Source organism: Castor canadensis, chromosome 1 (genome assembly GCF_047511655.1).
Source record: "Castor canadensis chromosome 1, mCasCan1.hap1v2, whole genome shotgun sequence".
NCBI classification, from domain to species: Eukaryota; Metazoa; Chordata; class Mammalia; order Rodentia; family Castoridae; genus Castor; species Castor canadensis.
The window spans coordinates 186,666,246-186,686,250 of record NC_133386.1 but is presented as its reverse complement, the minus strand read 5'-3'; the positions used below and the strand labels follow the sequence as shown (position 1 = coordinate 186,686,250).

The 20,005-nt window shown below is 35.0% G+C and overlaps 2 protein-coding genes across 2 annotated transcripts; both read right to left on the bottom strand.

Moving 5' to 3' along the window:
* Nucleotides 1–960: 960 nt before the first annotated feature.
* LOC109701601 (olfactory receptor 5G29-like) lies at nucleotides 961–1,905 on the bottom strand. Its single transcript, XM_020187139.1, has one exon. The coding sequence runs from the start codon at nucleotides 1,903–1,905 to the stop codon at nucleotides 961–963; it is 945 nt and encodes a 314-aa protein (XP_020042728.1).
* A 14,065-nt stretch (nucleotides 1,906–15,970) lies between these two features.
* Nucleotides 15,971–16,900, bottom strand: LOC109701602 (olfactory receptor 5G3-like). Its single transcript, XM_020187140.1, has one exon. It carries the CDS (start codon nucleotides 16,898–16,900, stop codon nucleotides 15,971–15,973), a length of 930 nt encoding a protein of 309 aa, XP_020042729.1.
* Nucleotides 16,901–20,005: the final 3,105 nt, after the last annotated feature.

Genomic DNA, 20,005 nt, shown 5'->3' with positions numbered 1-20,005 from the left:
AGTACTACATATTTACCTAAAATTTCTTCCAGACTGACTGTCTAAAATAGTTCACTTCAAGTCAGTTTATAGATACTTCATCTTATTTTCCATATGATATTTCACAGAAAGAATATTCATTTCTTTTTTCCTGTGGTGAATATCAGTTCTAGCCTTTAATTTTCATTGCCTCTACTCACAAATATTTATAAATTTGCATCTTTGCTTCTGTGGTTAAGACTTCTGAAAGAGGGGATTTTTGTAACAAAAGCCATGTAACTTTATTGTTTTAAATGGAAACTAACAAGTTCCTTTGTGGAAAAGACACTATTCATACATTCGGAAAGAAATAATGAGTTTACATAGCCAAAAATGACAAAGCACCTCATCACTGAAACAATTAATGTTTTATCTGCATCAAATGCAATGTATTGTCATTTAGTTTTACTGCATGTATTTTACCAATAAAGATGTTGAACAGTTTTTCCATGTGTTTGGCAATTTGCACATCCACTCATTTGCACACTGAGTTATTTTTTTTTTCTTTTTGACTGCAAATCCAAAGACCTTCTTTGTACATTAAGGATATTTTACCATTGGTGGAAAATATATACAAACCTCTTCTATTTTTTTTTTTACATTTGTGATGAGGTTCAGTTTTGAATTTTATTTTCTAAGAATTAGTTTTTATGTTTGGATGAAAATGTATTCATACTCTGAAGACTATAGACATATTCATCTAAGTTTTCTTTTAGAATATTTTTATATCTATATTGTCAATATATCTCAAAATTATTCCAAAACACCCATTATAATACACAGAAAAAGGAAGATGCAGAAAATTTTAAATTTCTGCATTTTTTAAATAATCTGTAAACTGGAGGAGTCAGGAATTCCATGCAGTCTGTGATTTTCACTCCAATGTAAATTTATTTTATTTTGTACCAACTTCTAAAGATAAAGCATAAATTGTGTTCTGCCTTACCTATTTAATAGAAAGTATTTCTTATCCAACATTTTCCTGAATGCGTCTTTCACTTCATTGTTTCTCAAGCTGTAGATGAGAGGATTCAACATGGGGATCACCACAGTATAAAACACAGAAATCACTTTATTGATATCCAGGGAGGAACTTGAGCTGGGCCGAACATAAATAAGGAAAAGTGTCGCATACAGGATGGAGACAGCTGCCAGGTGAGAAGAACAAGTGGAGAAGGCTTTTCTCCTCCCATCAGCTGTCTGGATTTTCAAGATGGCCACCAGGATGCACACATAGGAGACCATGATGATCAGACCACTGACCACTCCTATAGCTCCAGCCAAGACAAAAAGAACCAACTTATTGATCCAGGTGTCAGCACATGCTAGGGAAAGCAATGGGGAAATATCACAGAAAAAGTGGTTGATAGCATTTGAACCACAGAAGGGTAAGCAAAAAATCAACGTTGTGTGAGTTGTGATGTTTATAGCAGCTATAGCATAAGGCCCTATAACCAGCAGCACACAGACAGTTGGGGACATTATGAGTGTATACAGCAAGGGCTTACAGATGGCTGTATACCGGTCATATGCCATGGCAGCTAGGAGAAAACACTCAGTTCCCACAAAGAGACCAAAGAACCACATCTGTGCAACACAACCCACAAAAGAGATTCCTTTTTTCTCTGCAAAAATATCACACAGCATCTTAGGAGTAATGGAAGAAGAGGAACAAATATCTACAAAGGACAAATGGCTAAGGAAAAAGTACATGGGAGTGTGGAGCCTGGAGTCAACCCACATGAGAATGATCATCCCCAAGTTACCCCCCAGGGTGACAAGATAAACAAAGAGAATCATAATGAAAAGGACAATCTTCTGGTGGAGAAGATCTGTGAGGCCCAAGAAAAGAAATTCAGTCACTGTTGTCTGATTCTTTTCTTCCATTGATCAATTGGAATCTTCATAAGAAACAAAAATAATTATTTTATTATAAAAAGTCAATCATTAACAGCTACAAATAGTATTTTAACTCAATGGCAGATTACCTTGACAAGTGCATCACAGAAAATTTTGAAATATTGTTTTGGGGGGAGATAATATTCTCAGCTACTTGTATGGGCAATTGTGTAATGATCCTGTGCAAACTTGACCAACTTACCTTTGATCTGCTCTCATCAATAGTAATCTACATTTATGATAAAAAAACTCCCTCATTAAAAAATTATATTTGAAAAGAGAATTACTGTTTAGAAATAGGGTGACAGACATTCATGTTCATAGAGAAAGAATAGAGCTACCCTGTTTCAGATGTATAGTTAAGATTGACATCAAGAACTGAGAATATAAGATGAAAAACTGAGAAGAGGAGGGTGATAGAAATTCCTCCCAACTGCACAGTTCTAACAAAAGAACTTGAGGCCCTTCCTTATATCAAGTGACCTGACAAATCTTGGCATAAACTTTTAATGGAAATTGTATAGAAAATTATGTGTCTGCTGAGCTAAAATGGTTAGAATTATTTTGCATTATTTCCTACTATTTATATAAATTTTAAAGGCACATAACCTGAAATTATTTATGTAAATAATGTATGCAAAATATCAAAAGTATGTCTTATGCAGAGAAAATGCTCAAGAAAATATTTTAGTAACTCATTAGTCACAAATAAAACTCTTTAAACTCCTAGGAAATGAAGACTATATATGTAAAAAAATGTGGTTTGCACAGCATAGCCAATTAATGTCCTCTGTAAATAATAAGTATATCATTTCAGTTTCATAATTATTTTATAGAGCTCAATATAGAATAGTTTCTAATGGTTAATAAACAGTGACTATACCGATTTGATTTATAATGATATTATCACTAGTATGACTGTTTGCATAATGCTATGTGGATTGTTTCAGCAGTCATAAATACTACTTTAGGTTTTTCCTAGGACTGTTATCTATTGTAGAGATTTTGTTTATGATCACTCAAATACGACAAGTTAGGTGTAAGGTGATAAACTCTAGTATAGACTGTTTCTGTTTGGTCCTATTTCTATATATTTGGTAATTTACTTAATTACTTACTTGAATGCAAGTCATACTGTCTTCTATAAACTCGGCAGGATGACACATGTAACTTTACCACTTCTAATAGTTTGTGGGCTTATAATTCCTCACAGACTTTATCTCTCTTTTAAATATAGAATACTTGTTTTCAATTGATAGAAAAATAATTATATATTTTTTGCTGTACATGTAATATTTTGGAATATATATTGTAGAATGGCTAACTCAAGCTGATAAACTTATTTATTACTTCACACACCCTATTTTGTTCCCCCTTATTTTTTATTATTGTGCTGGGTGGGGGTACATTGTGGCATTTACAAAGGTTCTTACAATATATCAAATATATCATACTTGAATTTACCCCTTCACCATTTTCCTTAGGGATTTGGTAAAGTGTGAGAACACTTTAAATCTCTTAGCAATTTTCAAGACTACAATGTATTCTTACTAAAAGTATATCTATATTATGAAAAAACAAACAATAACAATATGTTTCAGAATATTCACACAAACCAGTAGTTCAGTGTCACAGGGATGAGAACAAAATACAGAAGTCTGCTCCCTTTAGAGAACCTGCAGTGGAGGCTATATCCCAAAGTCTAAACTAATGTTATGTCCGTCTACCCTACTTCAAAAACTTACATTGTCCAAATGCACATTTACTTCTTTAAGGATACCTCCTTTACCTACCTCAAAGGCAATGATCATTTTCCAGAAGTCAGGATGGAAAATTCACCTTTCTTCTTGGGGTAACTTTCCAAGATGTGTGTCTTTCTAGACAGTCAGTGATAAAAACAAACCCCCATCTTGATGAGGGATCAGCATAAAGAGCAAATCCTTGGCCTGACATTGATCTACATACTGCACAGAAGATGGGACCTATTCTTAGAAGTTTACACTAATTCAGACATAGGTTCCCAAAGAACTTAAACCTCAAGGGCTTACACCTGATGGGACAAAATTAAAATGATCCCACCGGCATTTGGGCCAAGTATTCTTTTCTAACACTACTATTTCAGAGAAGATTCCTAAGAAGTCACTGTGTGCAAGTGTGTCTGTGTGTGTATGTGTGAGTTTACTCTATGGGACCCTCCTTGCAAAGAAAGTCCTCCTTTTTAAGTTGTAATTCCTTTTTAATTAGTGTATATTAATTGCACACTAATAAGGGATTTTATGATGACATTTCCATTCATGCATATAATGTACTTTGATTACATTCACCCCTCTATTACTCTTTCTTGTTCTCCCTCTCCTTTTTCCCCTTATAAGTTCCAAAAGTTCCCTTTACATTATTTCTTGTTTATTCATTTAAAAAATTTTTGGTGGTACTAGGGTTTGAACTTAGGGCATCCCACTTGTTCACTGTACCACTTGAGCCACACCCCACAAACCAATATGCAAGAATTTTTTGTTTTGGAGATTTGAACTCAGGCCCTCAACATTTGCTAGGCAAATGTTCTCCCTTTTACATTCAGGTACTTTCTTTCCCCTACATTCAATTAAAATATAAGTTAGTCTTCATTTCTATCAGTGCAGGGTAATGCAATGAGCAGCCAGCATCCTTGGGATGAAGGAGTTTGCTTCATGTATTGTGGAACTACACCATTTAGGAAAAATTCCCAATGCCATAGTTTAATGACTTTGTCACTGGCAGCAAGTTTTTAAGCCTGTCTGTGCCTATTTTTCCTTAATCTCTAAAATGAGGAAAATGATATAGTAAACACTTTGTACCATGGGTATTTGATTCCAAGGGCACCACCATTGAGGAAAAGCCATGAGCTCTCAGGATGCATAGATTTCAGTACTCTAAAATTGTCAAATTTACCTGTACCATATGTACAATAGATTTGAGCATCCATAACTTGAGACCACATGTAGTAGGCTAGAGTACTGAACACATTAATACTGCCCACAAAAAAATAGATTTTATCTCATGCTCTTTATCTCAAATACTGTGAATGCTTGATTCTGTTTTCGCATAATGCCACCCAACTTCCACTAAAGTGGCAAGCCACTTGTCAACAAAATTAAAACCTTTATTTCATTATTTAAATTAGGAGGTTAAGTACCCTCTGGAGCTTGGTATGATTTCCATAGTTTTTACTTTGCTTTGAGAGAGCTATCTGCCTTTGTGGAAGCATGTTATCACAAAATTAAGGATAGGGAAACAGCAAAGCACACAACAATTTGAACACAAGTGATGATAATGCAGGACTAACTGAAAGCTTAATCCATATCAACCCAGCTGTGTAATGATTGTGCACAAATTTGACCATTTTGTTTTTGAAATTTCTTTCGATTAAGTTATTTTTAACTGCATTTATTCAAAATTACATGCAAAAACCCAGGAATAAGGCAGGCTTACTGTAATTTCTAGCTCACATAGATTTTAGAAGGTTTTATTGAGGTTAATACATTCAAAGTACATCAAAGAGTGTCCAGTGAAGAGTGACATCATATATAGTAATGCATTTACTATTTTAAGGAATCTAAAGCATATTTGAAGAGATGATACATGGACATAAAAGTAAAATAGCGGTTCAAGCAAGACAGGATGGTAGACTAGAGACACTCACTACATTCCTGTGTCTCTACAGACCCAAAATAGAATATCAATTACATGACTGCAAGGATAGTAAGATGTCTTAGAACAGAAAGGGAGGGCACCAGTAAAGAGTAATCAGTTACAGAATAGGGGAAAGTCAGTAATATCTAAGTTTAAGTCTACAAAAGAAACAAAGGTCCTTAATTTACAATCCTAAGTAAAATGATGTGAGGGGGAATATCCTCAGTGGGGCTGCAAGAGAAAGAGAAAGGAAAGTCCCCAATCTTAGGAGACCACACAGGCACTCTACAGAAAAAAAGTTTAAGACAGGAGCTTTTCAGCTTATGCAGCAAGCAGACACCAGAGGAGGGGATCCCCATGCATCTTCACTCACTCACCAGTACTATGGAGGGGAGTCTACTGAGGAGGGGTCTTGAAAACAAGTCTCACAGATGGGAATAGCAGAAGTCCCTGAATGATTTGTGGCTGATGTTATTCTTGTTGCTTTTCCTTTTATAACTCCAACCCTCAAGAATCTCCCCTACTTCAATAACTAAACAAAACACCAACTAAGATTCATTGTGGACCCAGAAAATTGGGGACTTAAACTGAGATCCACAGACATGAAGCTGCTTGAATGGAGAATGTAAGCTGTGTGTGGCTCCATGACTGGAGCTTGGTGCACTTGGCTAAAGAAGGAAGGCTTCCCTGAGCAGGCTCTGACACGCCTCTGTACTTGGGCAGAAGGAATAACCCTGATTCCCTGAGATATCCCTCTCCCAGCTGTAGCCTCATACCCAAAAGAGCTCTGTCCAGCCAGATTTGCTGCCTCCACATTCCCAAAGTAGTCCTGTGGGTTCCAGAGCTGGGATTCTGCTCACCTAGGACCTCCACCTCCCACTCCCCCCAGCAGCTTCTCAGGTGACAAAGCAAACCAGTGCCCCAGAGCTGCTGCTTGGCATGAACAGTCTTGGCCAATCACTGTGTCCAAGCTGCACTTTGAGGGTGTTTGCAAGAAGGACTGTGTCCAGAAGCAAACTAGTACCAAACTCATCAAAGAAACCACAGATGGAATTCTAAGGGTCAGAAATTGGAGGAAAATTCTCACCTCCCCCTTCCCCCACCATGGTGGGTCCAAACTATATCTACTATTCTCCTTAGCCAGAATGTTTTTTTTTCCTTCTTTTTGTACATTATATACAAATATGTAAATATCACAATGAAATTCCTTTGTATAATTAATTTATGCTACTAAATTTTAAATGATTAAGGACACAAAAAATGAAAGTTATAGAACAATTTTCTTAATGAGCTTATGTGCACAAATTCTCAATAAACACATATCCAACATTGTACTAAACTGGCAAAAACTGGAAGCATTCTCTCTGAAGTCCTGAATGAGAGACAATGGTGTCCACTCTTATTCAACATGGTGCTTGAGTTGTTAGCCAGAGCAATAAATTAAGGAATATAAATAAGAGGGACACAAATAGAAAGAGAACAAATCAAATTATTTCTATTTTCAGATGATATGATCCTATACTTAAAAGATCCTGAAGATGCCACCAAAAAACTCTTAGATCTTATTTCAGCGAACTAGCAGAATATAAAATCAATATACAAAAATAAGTAGTTTTTCCATAATGAATGTGCTGATAGAGAAATCAGGAAAACAATCCCATTCACAATAGTCCCCAAAAATATGTAGGAAAAATCTTAACTAAGAATGTGAAAGACCTCTGCAATTAAAACTATAAAACATTGAAGAAACAAATTAAAGAAGTCATTAAATAATGGTAAGAGTTTCCACATTCATGGATCAGCAGAAGCAATACTGTGAACATGGCTACACTACTAAAATTGATCTTCAGATTCAATGCAATCCTCATCAAAATCTCAATGACATTCTTAATAAAAATAGAAAATCAACCTAAAATTTGTACAAAAGGCCCCACATAATCACAATAATTCTGAACAAAAAGAGCAATGGTGGAGGTATCACAAAATCTGCTTCAAACTACACTGCAGAGTCATAGTAACTAAAACTACATGATACTGGCACAAAAGCATATACATAGACCAATGGAATAAAAGAAGTGATCAGGAAATCAGTCCAGAAAGCTATAGCTATCTGATTTTTTTTTTTAAAAAGATGGCAAAATATCCATTGGAGAAAAGATAGCCTTTTCAACAATGGTGCTTGTAAAACAGGATTTCTACTTAGTAACTGGAATTTAGAAAATTTAGATCCATATTTCTCCACTCTGTTAAAAAAATAAACTCAAAATGAGTCAAAGACTTTAATGGAAGACCTGGAACTTTGAAAGTTCTACAGAAAAGCATAGGGAAACATTTTATGGCATAGGTATTGGCAACAACTTTCAGAACACAACTGAACCAAATTAAGAAGCTTTTGCACATCAAAGCAAACAGTTACTAGAATAAAGATACAGTCTTTAGATTGGGAGAAAATACTTACCAGCTATCCATCGGACAAGGGATTAATAACCAGAATATATAAAGAACTCAAAAACTTAAGCAGAAAAAGAATTAATAATCCAATGAATAAATGGACACCTGTGTAGGCAATTCTTAAAAGAAGCATATATAGCCAAAAAAATACATGAAGAAATGTTCAATACCCTAAAACAACATTGAGATTCCATGTCACTTGTTTAGATTAGCAATCATCAAAAAACAACACATCCTGGGAAGGGTGTGGGAAAAGGAACCCTCATACACTGTTGATGGGAATGTAAACTAGAGCAACCACTATGGAAATCAGTGTGAAGTTTCCTCAAAATACTAAAGGTAGAGCCAGTCAAGTGCCAGTAGCTCACAGGTTGCAGTCCTAGCTGCTTGGGAGCCTGAGATCAGGAAGATCATGGTTCTAGAGCACCCTGACCAAAAAGTTTGCAAGACCCCATTTCAAGTGAAAAAAGCTGAGTATGGTAGCAGGTGCCTGTCAGCCCAGCTCTTTCAGGAAGCATAAGCAGAATGACAGCAGTCCAGGCCAACCCAAGCAAAAAAGTGAGACCCTGTCTCAAAAATAGCCAGAACAGAAAAGGCTTATGACATGACTCAAATGATAGAGCATCTGCTTAGCCAGGGTGAAGCCCTAAGTTCAAACCCCAATACCACAAAAAAGAAACCCTTAAAATTAAAATTCCCATACGCTATACCATTCCTGGGCATATCTTCAAAGGATTCCAAGTCAGAATAAAATAGCGATACCTGCACACAGATGTTTACTGCAATACTTTTTATAATAGCCAAGTGATGTAATCAACCTAGGCACCCATCAGCAGATGAATGGATTAAAAAGTGTGTTAGATAAATGATAGATAGATAGATAGATAGATAGATAGATAGACAGATGATAGATAGATGACAAATAGCACATATAAATGTGGGACTGCTTAGAGAGAAACCAGCAGTAGTAGGGGAGAGGAGGAGAGGAAGTTGGGGGAAAATAATATCAAAGTACAGTACATTGTATCTATGTATGAAAACAACATGATGAAACTCACTAAATACTAAAAAGGGAGACCAGGTGGGAATGGGGATATGAAAGAGTAATAGCGGGGGTGAATATAATCCAAATGCAATCCATGCATGTATGGAAATACCACCATGAAACCCTTTTGCACAACTAACATACAATCATAAAAAAGTATTAAAAATAAAAGAGAGGTTCAAATTAACATTTCTTACCTTGCACTATACATTAAAAAAAAATAATTACAGAATACAAAAGGAATAATCAATTAAACTGTAACACATGAAAATATTTTTAAGGAAGGCACTATCCAAAAGATAAAATTTGTCTAAAATGTATATAACCTAAAGTCAACAGGGAAGCCATTCCAGGAAGTACTAATTAGGAGCTGAAGCAGGGCGGCAGGAACAGAAGAAAGGGCATTGACTGGGATGGAAGGGTCCCTTAAGAGAAAAGAAGGTGTAGGGTTGGATGATAGGTTGAAGTAGCTCAATTTCCATCCTCTCTGAGCATCTTACCACCTATCCCATCAGGAAGAGGTGACATATCATTGTACAAACTCCCACAATATTTCATTGGTAGCTCTGTTTCTATTATTACAGAATGGTGGATTTCATTACGACATTTTCTTAATTGCACATTATGTATTTTGATCATATTCATAACTCATCATCCTCTTCTTCCCTCCACCCTCCCACTGGTCCTCATCTTTCCTTAAGTAGACCCCCTTCTGCTTTCATGTCTTTCTTGTTGCTTTTGTTTGTTGGCTTGTTTTTTGCCCACTAGGGGGTTAAAGTCAGGGCCTTGCACTTGCTAGGCAGGCTCACTACCACTTGAACCACTCCACCAGCCCTTTTGTTATTTTTGAGACCGGGTCCCACTTTATGCCCAAGTCAGCTGGGACCGTGCTCTTCCAGTTTGTGCTTCCCCATGTATCTGGGATGACAAGCACATGCCACTGAACCCAGCCATTGGTTGAGATGGGGTTCTTGTGAATTTTTTGCCTGGGCTGGCTTCAAACCACAATCCTCTCAATCTCTGCCTTCCTAGTATTGAGGATTACAGGCTGGCACCACTGTGCCTAGGCTACATGTCTTTTTAAAAAATCTAGATGCAACCTATGAGAGAAAACAAATGATATTTTTGTTTTCAAGTGATAGAGAGCCTGCTTAGCAAGCATGGAGTCCTGAGTTCAAATCCAGTACTACCAAAAGAATAATCACTCAGGCTAAGCATGGTAACTCACCTGTAATTCCAGCTACACAGAAGGCAAAAATCAGGAAGGATTACTATTCAAGTCCAGCCAAGGCAAAACATAGTAAGAACCCCTCTCAGCAAATAAACCTGGAGTGTTGGCATGCCCAACATGGTCCAAGCTTTGCAGGAAGGTATAGGTAGGAAAATTGTGAATCAGGATGACTCCAGGCAAAAATTCAAGACACTGTCTGAAACATAACCTAAAGCAAAAATAATAAAATAAAATAAAGAGCAGGAGACATGGCTCAAATGACAGAGTTCTTGACTAACAAGCACAAAGCCCTAAATTTAAACCGTAGTACAATCAAAAAAAAAAAAAAAGAATCAACCTGAAAAAGAAAATATAGCTGCCTTGATGCAGCTATATTTGCATCCAACTACATATATGTTAGAATAAAGAAAATCATTAGGATAAAGAAGGTATTCTATGGTGTCAAAAGGACCAATTTGTAAAGATCCAATAATCCCAAAATTTATGGCCATGAAAAGAGACCTTCAAAATATCTGAAACAAGGACTGAGGGGACTGTAAAAGAAATTCACAACTGGAGTTGATTTCAACACTCTTGATATTCATAAAACAAGAAGACAAATGTCAGTAAACATATAGAAGACCTAGGTAATGCTATGAAAAAAACAGCATTCACAGAATACACAAACCAACAGCAGAATACACATTGCTTTTAAATATTCTTAGAATAGTTATCAAGATAGACATTTGGAGCCCATTAAAAGTCTCAATAAATTTGAAAAAATTTACCTCATTGAAAGTATTTTCTCTGACTCAAATTAAAATAGAAATCAATATCAGAACAGAAACAACTTTGAAAATACTAAATATTTGACATTTTTTAGTTTTAAATGGTAATCTATAAGTAAAAGAAAAAAATTAGAAACACAGAAAATATTTTTACAGAATGAAAATGAATACACAACAGGTAAAGCAGCACTTGGAAATTTCTAACACTGAGCACCAATATTAGGGAAGATTGAAAAGTTTGAAATCAATGACTTCAGCATCCCTGAAACCTGTAAATGTACCCAACTTGGTTAAAACATTTTTCCAGATGAGAGTAGGTTAATAATTGGACGTAAAAAAGTTTTCTTGGGTCATCTGGGTGAGCCATAAATGCAAAGTCAAATATTCTTAGAAAGAAAGATAGAGGAAATGTCCATAAGAAAAGACAGAGATTGAAGTAATATATCCACAACCAAAGGCAAGGAATAGATTGAGCTTCCAGAGGCAGAATGACCTTGCTGCCATCTTTATTTGGGCTCAGTTTGTGAATGTTGGTTACAGCAGCCATGAGAAAATAAAAAAGAAAAGAATAAAGGAAATAGTAAAAATCATATGGAAATCCATGAAATGGAAAACAGGAAAAAAAGAATAAAATCAGAAATTGGTTCTTTGAGGACTTCAATAAAAATCAGTAATTTTCAAAGCAGTTAAGACATGGAAAGAGAGAAGACAAACACTACTATTATAAAGTTCTGAGGATGGTAAAAAGATAAATGAATTGAACAATGTTATGATAATAATACAACAACTTAGTTCAAATATATAAATTTCTCCAAACACTAGCAAAATGCACTCATGGAGAAATACACAATTTGAATAGCCTTGTATCTGTTAACAAAATTGATTTATATATGAAAAAAACTTCCTATAAAAAATATTCCACACTCAGTCTGAATGTTATAAAAAGAAATAAAACAGTTTCACACATACTTTTTGAATATTAGTAAGGATAAAATACTTCCCAAGTCACCTGTGGCCAGTTACTGTGACACTAAAACCATACAAGCACATCACAGGAAAAGAAAACTTCAAGCCTGTGTCCTTTAGAACAGTAAATATAAAAGATTCTTAGTACAATTTCAGAAAATTGGGCCCAATAATTTAACCAACTGGTATTCATTTTAGGAAAGCTAGTATGCTGTAACATTTGAATTTTTAAAGTGCTATTCACTGTATTGTCAGAGTATTAAAAAGAAAGCATGATCGTTTCAACAGATGCAACAAAGATCATTTGAAGAATTCCAACATGTACCCCTTATATTTTATAGTTTTCCTTATACAGATTTTGTACCTTCTTGGTTAAATTCTTCCTAAATATTTATTTTACTTTTTTGAGATGAGAGTCTAAACTGAAGAGTTCTTTCTAAAAGATGATTCATTTTTACAGTATAGAAATTCTCTTTTGTGGATGTTAATTTTGTGTTCCCTAACTTTTTCTATATTTCTTTATAGGTTTCCACAGGTTTTTTGTGGAATCTTAAGGATTTTTTATATTATAGTGTTTTTTTTCTCTAATTTATCATAAGCAAACAGAGGCTATTTAAATTCCTCCTTATTTTAAAACTTTGTCTTTTCTAATTACTCAGGCCAGGACTTCCAGTACTTTGAGAATAGAAGTGGTAATGGTAGGCATACTTGCCCAGCTGCTTATATTAAAGAGAAAAACTCTCAAGGTTATTACAACATAAAGAGATTTCACAAGATAATAATGTGTTCCTCAACATACAATTTCATATACAACCATCACATTTAGACTTATTAACAGGGCCAAGACTCAGAATGTTGTGATTTAAGGACAAGAGAGAATTGGCCCTGCTTGGGAAGAAAAGATTATTCTCCAAAAGAGTTACAGAATTTAGCTCAGATGACTGGCAAATATATGCACCAGGATAACACGTTCAAGTTTACATCTAGAGTGTAATATACTTAAGAGTAAGAAATGAAATGCTGAGTAAGAAGGAATTAATAGAAATTGAAGAATCTTGATGCCAGGAACTCATCCGAATGCAGTAAGCAGGATGGCTCCTTGGATCTTGGAGGGGAAATGACAATGTGCAGTAAGTGAGATACAGCTGACTTCATTGCCGTGACTGAATGATGAGGAATGGGACAAGAGGCTCAGAGTTCAGGATGCTTGAAGATTTTTATTATGTAAAATCAATGAATGTATCATCTGATGACTGTTTTCTTGAGAAGACCCAAAAGACATTCTTTCCACTACGGCAATTCAGAAAAATCACTTGTGAGAGTGACTCCAGCATGGAGAGAAGCTCAGTGGTGTGAGATGCTGCTGTGAATCTAGACTTCCTACAGCCAATGAGAATGGAGGAATTCAGGACACATGACTCCATAAAGTCATACCATAAACGGAGCTCAACAATCTTCTCTATTTAATTCGGTAATCATTCCCCTGCAGAAATGATTTAGCAGCTACAGAATGACTGTCAACCTCTTCAACTTCAACTAAGTAGTAGCCCCAGTGCTATCGTGTGCATGAAATCATTTGTAAGGCCTCTGTATGTGCTATATGCTCAGTGATTTAGGGAATTTATTCACGTAAATTATGATTACTAAAAAGGATTGGATTTACATTCGTCAACAATGAGCAAAAATACTCGCTTATGATTTTGTCTCCAGACAATGTTATTAGTTCTTCTACCTTCCCTCATCATATTACTGGAGAGATCTAGCCAGTTAAGCATCCCTCAAAACACCATCCTGGTCACCACATTGACAACATTGTACTGGTAGAGAAGATTGCATGAGCAGTTGCTAGAATAATGAAGGCCTTTGTAAAAACAAAATCAGGAATTTGATACAGAGAGAGCTTTTACAGGATCAGTACTAAGAACCGTATCACAGCACTGAATCCAATGTTAGCATTTTGAGGCAACGTGTTGCACAACAAAGAATACTTTTCCAGCCCATGGATCCAATGACATGGAAGGCTGCCTGTGTGAAATGGGCTACAGAGCAGGAAAGGCAGTTTCAAGACAAACAGCATAGCCATCTGGGTCGCGAGATACACCATACTTCATGACACTGACAGATCTACTAATGGAGAAAGAAGCTGACTGGGTTTATTGAAGCCACAGTTGATGATTAACGGAGGTCCTGGGATTCAAGAGCAAGTCCATGCCATTTTTAGCAAAGAATTTTATGGTTTTTGAGAAGCAGCTCCTGGTCTGTTTAGTACCTTGATGAAGAAAGAATGCTTGCTGGCCAAAGGATATTGTGTGACTCTGTTTTTAGGCCTGTTCCTTTAAGGTAGGGTTTATCCTCTAATAAAGTTAGGCAGAGTATCAATTTCACATAAGGTGAAAAAAATGTATCTGAACTGAACCAAAGTAGAACCAGATAGCATTAATAATTCAAATTTATACAAATAAATTTTAAAAACTGCATTGTAGTGCCATTCCCATTGAAGTAATCAATGGCCACAAGTGAATGTATACCCTTCATCTTTTCTCCATCTTCATATGTACATGCATATTTATGCAAATTTTATTCATCATATAATTTTTAAATATGTGATCAGTGTTGCATGTCAAACTAAAATTTGAGTTTTTTTCACCTAACCATACTGGTATCAAGTAATAGTCTCCAGGTTAGTCCAAAAATGTCTTTTTTTATCTTTTTTATTTGCTCCAAACCATCTCACAGTAATACCCTTTGCTTCTAATGATGACTATTCATGTTATTTCCTTTAATTACCTTTGCCACTACACACAATGTTACAATATGTGTAATCTTTTTGCATTGGCATATATAATTCTTTGGTCAGATATTCCAAGAAGGGATTTCCATCAAAAAGTTAGGGGTGAGCAAAAATTAAGGGATTAGACAACAGCACTAAACACTTAGATAGAAGGAATAATTTTTGGTATTCTGCAGCATAGTGGGGTGCCTATAGTTTACTACACACATCATATGTTTTATGAAGATCTGTAAGAGAGGAGTTTAAAGGTCCAAATATAAAGAAATAATAACAAAATGAAAATGTTAATTACCCCAATTTGATCAAAACACATTGTTACGCATATGTCAACATATAACACTGAACCTCATAACATGTACAATGGATACATATTAATCATACAAAAATAAAACTAAGAAGAAAAAGCCATATAAATTTATCACAATAAATGGAAACTATCAAAATTCTGTATAGAAATAAAATTATTCATATTATCATCAGGAAATAATCAGTGTGCAAAGTCAAATAAGAACAGCTTCATTACTAGAAACTATTAATGTTTCATTTTCAATCAAAGGTACTACCTGGCATTTTAATTTTACATTTGCTTAACCAGCAATAATGTTGAAATTTTTCCATATATTTTTGATAATTTGCATTGTCACTTCTGATAATTATCTTTTCACTCATTAGCCCATTTAGCTGTTTTTACTTTCTGATAATGAATTTGAGATGTTTTTACATATTTGGAATATGATTTATTATAGGCACATGCCCTAAATATTTCCTGTTCTTATATTATTTCCTTCAGTATTGCTTGTAGTACTTTGATCTTTCCTTTAAAACTTCCATTGTTTATGACTGGATTAAAAAATACACACTTAAGAGTATACAAATTATTCACCTAGGTTTCTTCTAGTGTGTTTTCTATTTATATTCTCAATCCATCTCTATATTATTCTGAAACACTCATCTTCTCCAGAGAATTAGACAAAGGCATAAAATATTTAAGAACATTTCCATTTTTCAAGTAATCTGTGAACAGGAAGAACCTAGATTCAGAAATATAATTTGATTCATAGTACAATATTTTAATATATATTTTTCCTATTATCTATGGTATCACACAAAGAGAATTTTACTTCACCCACCTATTAGTGTTCCCTATCCAACCTTCTCCTGAATACATCTTTCACCAACTTGTTCCTCACGCTGTAGATGAGGGGATTCAACATGGGGATCACCACAGTATAAAACACAGAAATCACTTTATTGATATCCAGGGAGGAACTTGAGTTGGGTCGAACATAGATAAAGAAAAGTGTCCCATACAGGATGGATACAGCTGCCAGGTGAGAAGAACAAGTGGAGAAGGCTTTTCTCCTCCCATAAGCTGTCTGGATCTTCAAGATGGCCACCAGGATGCACACATAGGAGACCATGATGATCAGACCACTGACCACTCCTATAGCTCCAGCCAAGACAAAAAGAACCAACTTATTGATCCAGGTGTCAGCACATGCTAGGGAGAGCAATGGGGAAATATCACAGAAAAAGTGATTGATAATATTTGGACCACAAAAGGGCAAGCAAAAAGTGAAGGTTGTGTGGGTCATGGTGCTTATAAGAGCTATGGAATAAGGTCCTATAACCAGAAGCACACAGACAGTTGGGGACATTATGAGTGTATACAGCAAGGGCTTACAGATGGCTGTGAACCGGTCATATGCCATGGCAGCCAGAAGGAAACACTCAGTTGCCACAAAGAGACCAACAAACCACATCTGTGCAGCACAGCCTATAAAGGAGATGCCTTTTTTCTCTGCAAAAATATCACACAGCATCTTAGGAGCAATGGAGGAAGAGGAACAAATATCTACAAAGGACAAATGGCTAAGAAAAAAGTACATGGGAGTGTGGAGCCTGGGGTCAGCCCATATGAGAGTGATCATCCCCAAGTTACCCCCCAGGGTGACAAGATAAACAAAGAGAAGCATAATGAAAAGGACAATCTTCTGGTGGAGATTATCTGTGAGGCCTAAGAAAACAAACTCAGTCACTATTGTCTGATTCTTTTCTTCCATAATCAGTTGCATTCTGTCAAAAAATAATGATTTTTTATTGCAAAACATCAATCATTAACTTATACAAATGATAACTTAAGTCAAATATTTTTCTAATTCAAATTACTCCCCATATTTTATTTTGCTGTATGACAAGTTAATAAAACCTACTTAGGAATATCTTTATTTGACAATTATATATTGTCTATCTACATAAGTATGAATATGGGGAATTGAAACCTGTTGAAGTCATTTTAAGAAAGGGAAGGGGAAAGAGGAATAATAATGGATGAGCTAAAAAGGGGGGGATACATTGTATATGTATGTGGAAATGTCACAATGGAACCCCCTGCCCAACTATTACATGCTAATAAAAAACAATAAGATGTCAGGGTTCTCATATTAGAGATCAGGAAAAATAATTTTTATTCTTATATGAATTATCAATAGTATAATGTTATTAAGACATAATTTGTCTATGTATCCCAGACTAGTTCCCAACCTCCTATAAAGGGTTTTGGAAAAGACGATATAAACACTTGACGAAGAGGTTTCTCAGTCTGAAGATTAGTAGAAATTAATGAGAGTAAGATTATTTCATCATGATCTTGATTTTCTGCATAATGCCGGTGGGTTGGATATATTTCAGCAATCACAAAGACTATTGTAGGCATTTATTAAGACAGTTATTCACTACAGAAATATTTGTGTTTACGGTCACCCAAATATGTCAAGATAGCTGTTTAAGGATTGCACCAACTGCTTCCAGTTTTGACCTAATCACTATGCACGTATGCATGCGTTTTCATACACGTATGCATATTTGAATGAAAATAATTTTGAGTCTTTATAAAATTGAGAGGATAATATTTATGCCTTCTTCATGTGTAATATTTGGTAGTCTTAAATGTTTTCATAGATATTATACCTTTAACAGAATCATTGATTTGTAATTGAGAAATAATATTATATATATTTATCATGTACAATTGATATTTTGTAATAGCTAACTGAAGCTAACATACACATTATCTTACATACTTGTTTTTGGGTGAAAAAAACAAATCTCTTTCAATAATTTTCAGACTACAATACATTGTTTTATCAGTATCTCTATTTTTTTTAACTAAAGAATTCCATTCAGAAAAAATACCACACAGACAAGTACTTTAGCCACATAAGGATTTGAAAAAATGCCAAATTCAGCTCCCTTTAGAAAACCTGGGATGGGATGTTATGTCCCAATGTTCAAACTAATCCTGATGTTTCTCTACAATATTTCAAAACTTCATATTGTCCAAGATGCACCATACTCACTTCTTTAAGGATATCCTATAAGTATCTCTTTTACCTACTTCAAGTGAAATGATCATTTTCTAGAAGTCAAAATGGAAGATTCAACTTCCCTCATGGTAGTGACCTTTCCAAGATGAATAACTATCTAGACACTTGGTGATGAAGACAAACCCCACATCTTAATGGACCTTGGCATAAAGAGCTAATCCTTTACCTGACTTTTCTTGGGAGTTTACACTAATTTAGAGCCAGGTCCCCAAAGAACTTAAACCTCAGGGCTTACACCTAAAGGAACAAAATTAAAATGATCTCAGCAGTATTTGAGCCAAGCATTCTTTCCTAAGTGTACCTTATTTCAAAAGGAGGATTCCTAATAAAATGGTGCATGCATGTGTGTGTGTGTGTGTGTGTGTGTGTGTATATCTGTGTGTGTCTATGTGTATGTGTATGTGTGTGTGTATGTGTGTGCTTATGTGGGTGTGTGTTCATTCTCCCCTTTGGGCTCTTCATTACTTTCTGTTGGGGTAGAGTGATACAGTAAGCAGCCACCACCAGCTGCAATGACAGGCATTTGGCACCATGCCTGGGAAGTGTGATATCTCAATATAATATATACGTATACTATATATTTATTACAATTGTCTAATTAGGTCAATCAGCTTATCTATAGTGCCAAAATTATCAATTTATTTATAGTAAGAATATTCAAATCTTTTCTTCTACCTATTTTAAAATGTAGCATTATATAATTTTGAGATCTAATGTTATGTTTTGATGTACACATATATTCTGGAATGTTGAAATCAAGCTAATTAACATATTCATCTATTTTTTATCCTTAAAGAACTATCTTTTTATTTTCTTCTAATATCATAGGTCCTATTAGATTGTATGTCTTTACATGAAGCTAGTCCCCTTTTACATTATATGGATTTTTTTCTCTTTTTTAAATTTTTAAAAATTATTTGTCATTTTTAATAGGATATATTCATTGTACAGGCAGGATTCATTGTGGCAATTCTAAATAGACTTACATTGTGCATTGTTTATCAACAACTTATTTTTTAGATGAAAATGTTTAAAATCTACTTTTAGTGATTTTTGAAACATATTAACCGCCATCACCACGCTGTGCGATGAATCACTATTCCTCTTCTATAACTAAAAATTTGATTTCTCTTGACCAGCATCATCGCTCACTACCCCTGATTTTGGTATTGATCATTCCATTCTTCATTTCTATGAGCTGGAATTTTTTTACCACCTACCAATAAGAGAGATCATACATACCTCTGTCATTGTCTGGCTTATTTCAGTTAGTATGATGTCCCCCAGGTTCATCCATGTTAACACAAATGACATACATTTCTTGTTTTAAAAGGTTGCATATTCTATTCTGCATATATACCATATTTTCTCTATGTGGTCATCCACACAGGTTTTCTCTATCTCTTGACTATTGCAAATAATATTGTAATAAACATGGATTCCAGATGTTTTCTCAATGTGCTGATTTCAATTTCTTTGAATATAAGCCCCAGAGTAGAATTGTTGTACCTTAAGATAATTCTATCTTTAGTTTTTTTGAGCTATCACCATGCCATTTTTTGTTATGGTTGTATTAATTTTCTTTCCCACCAACCCATGTACAAGGGCTCCCTTTTATCCGTATCTTTACCAACAGTTGTTATCTTTCATCATTTTTATATTAACCATTCTAGCATGTACCAGGTGATATCTCTTTGGCATGTTAATTTGCATTTTTGTTGGTTAACAATGCTAAGCATTTTCTACGTATTTTTTGGCCATTTGTATGTATTATTTTGAGAA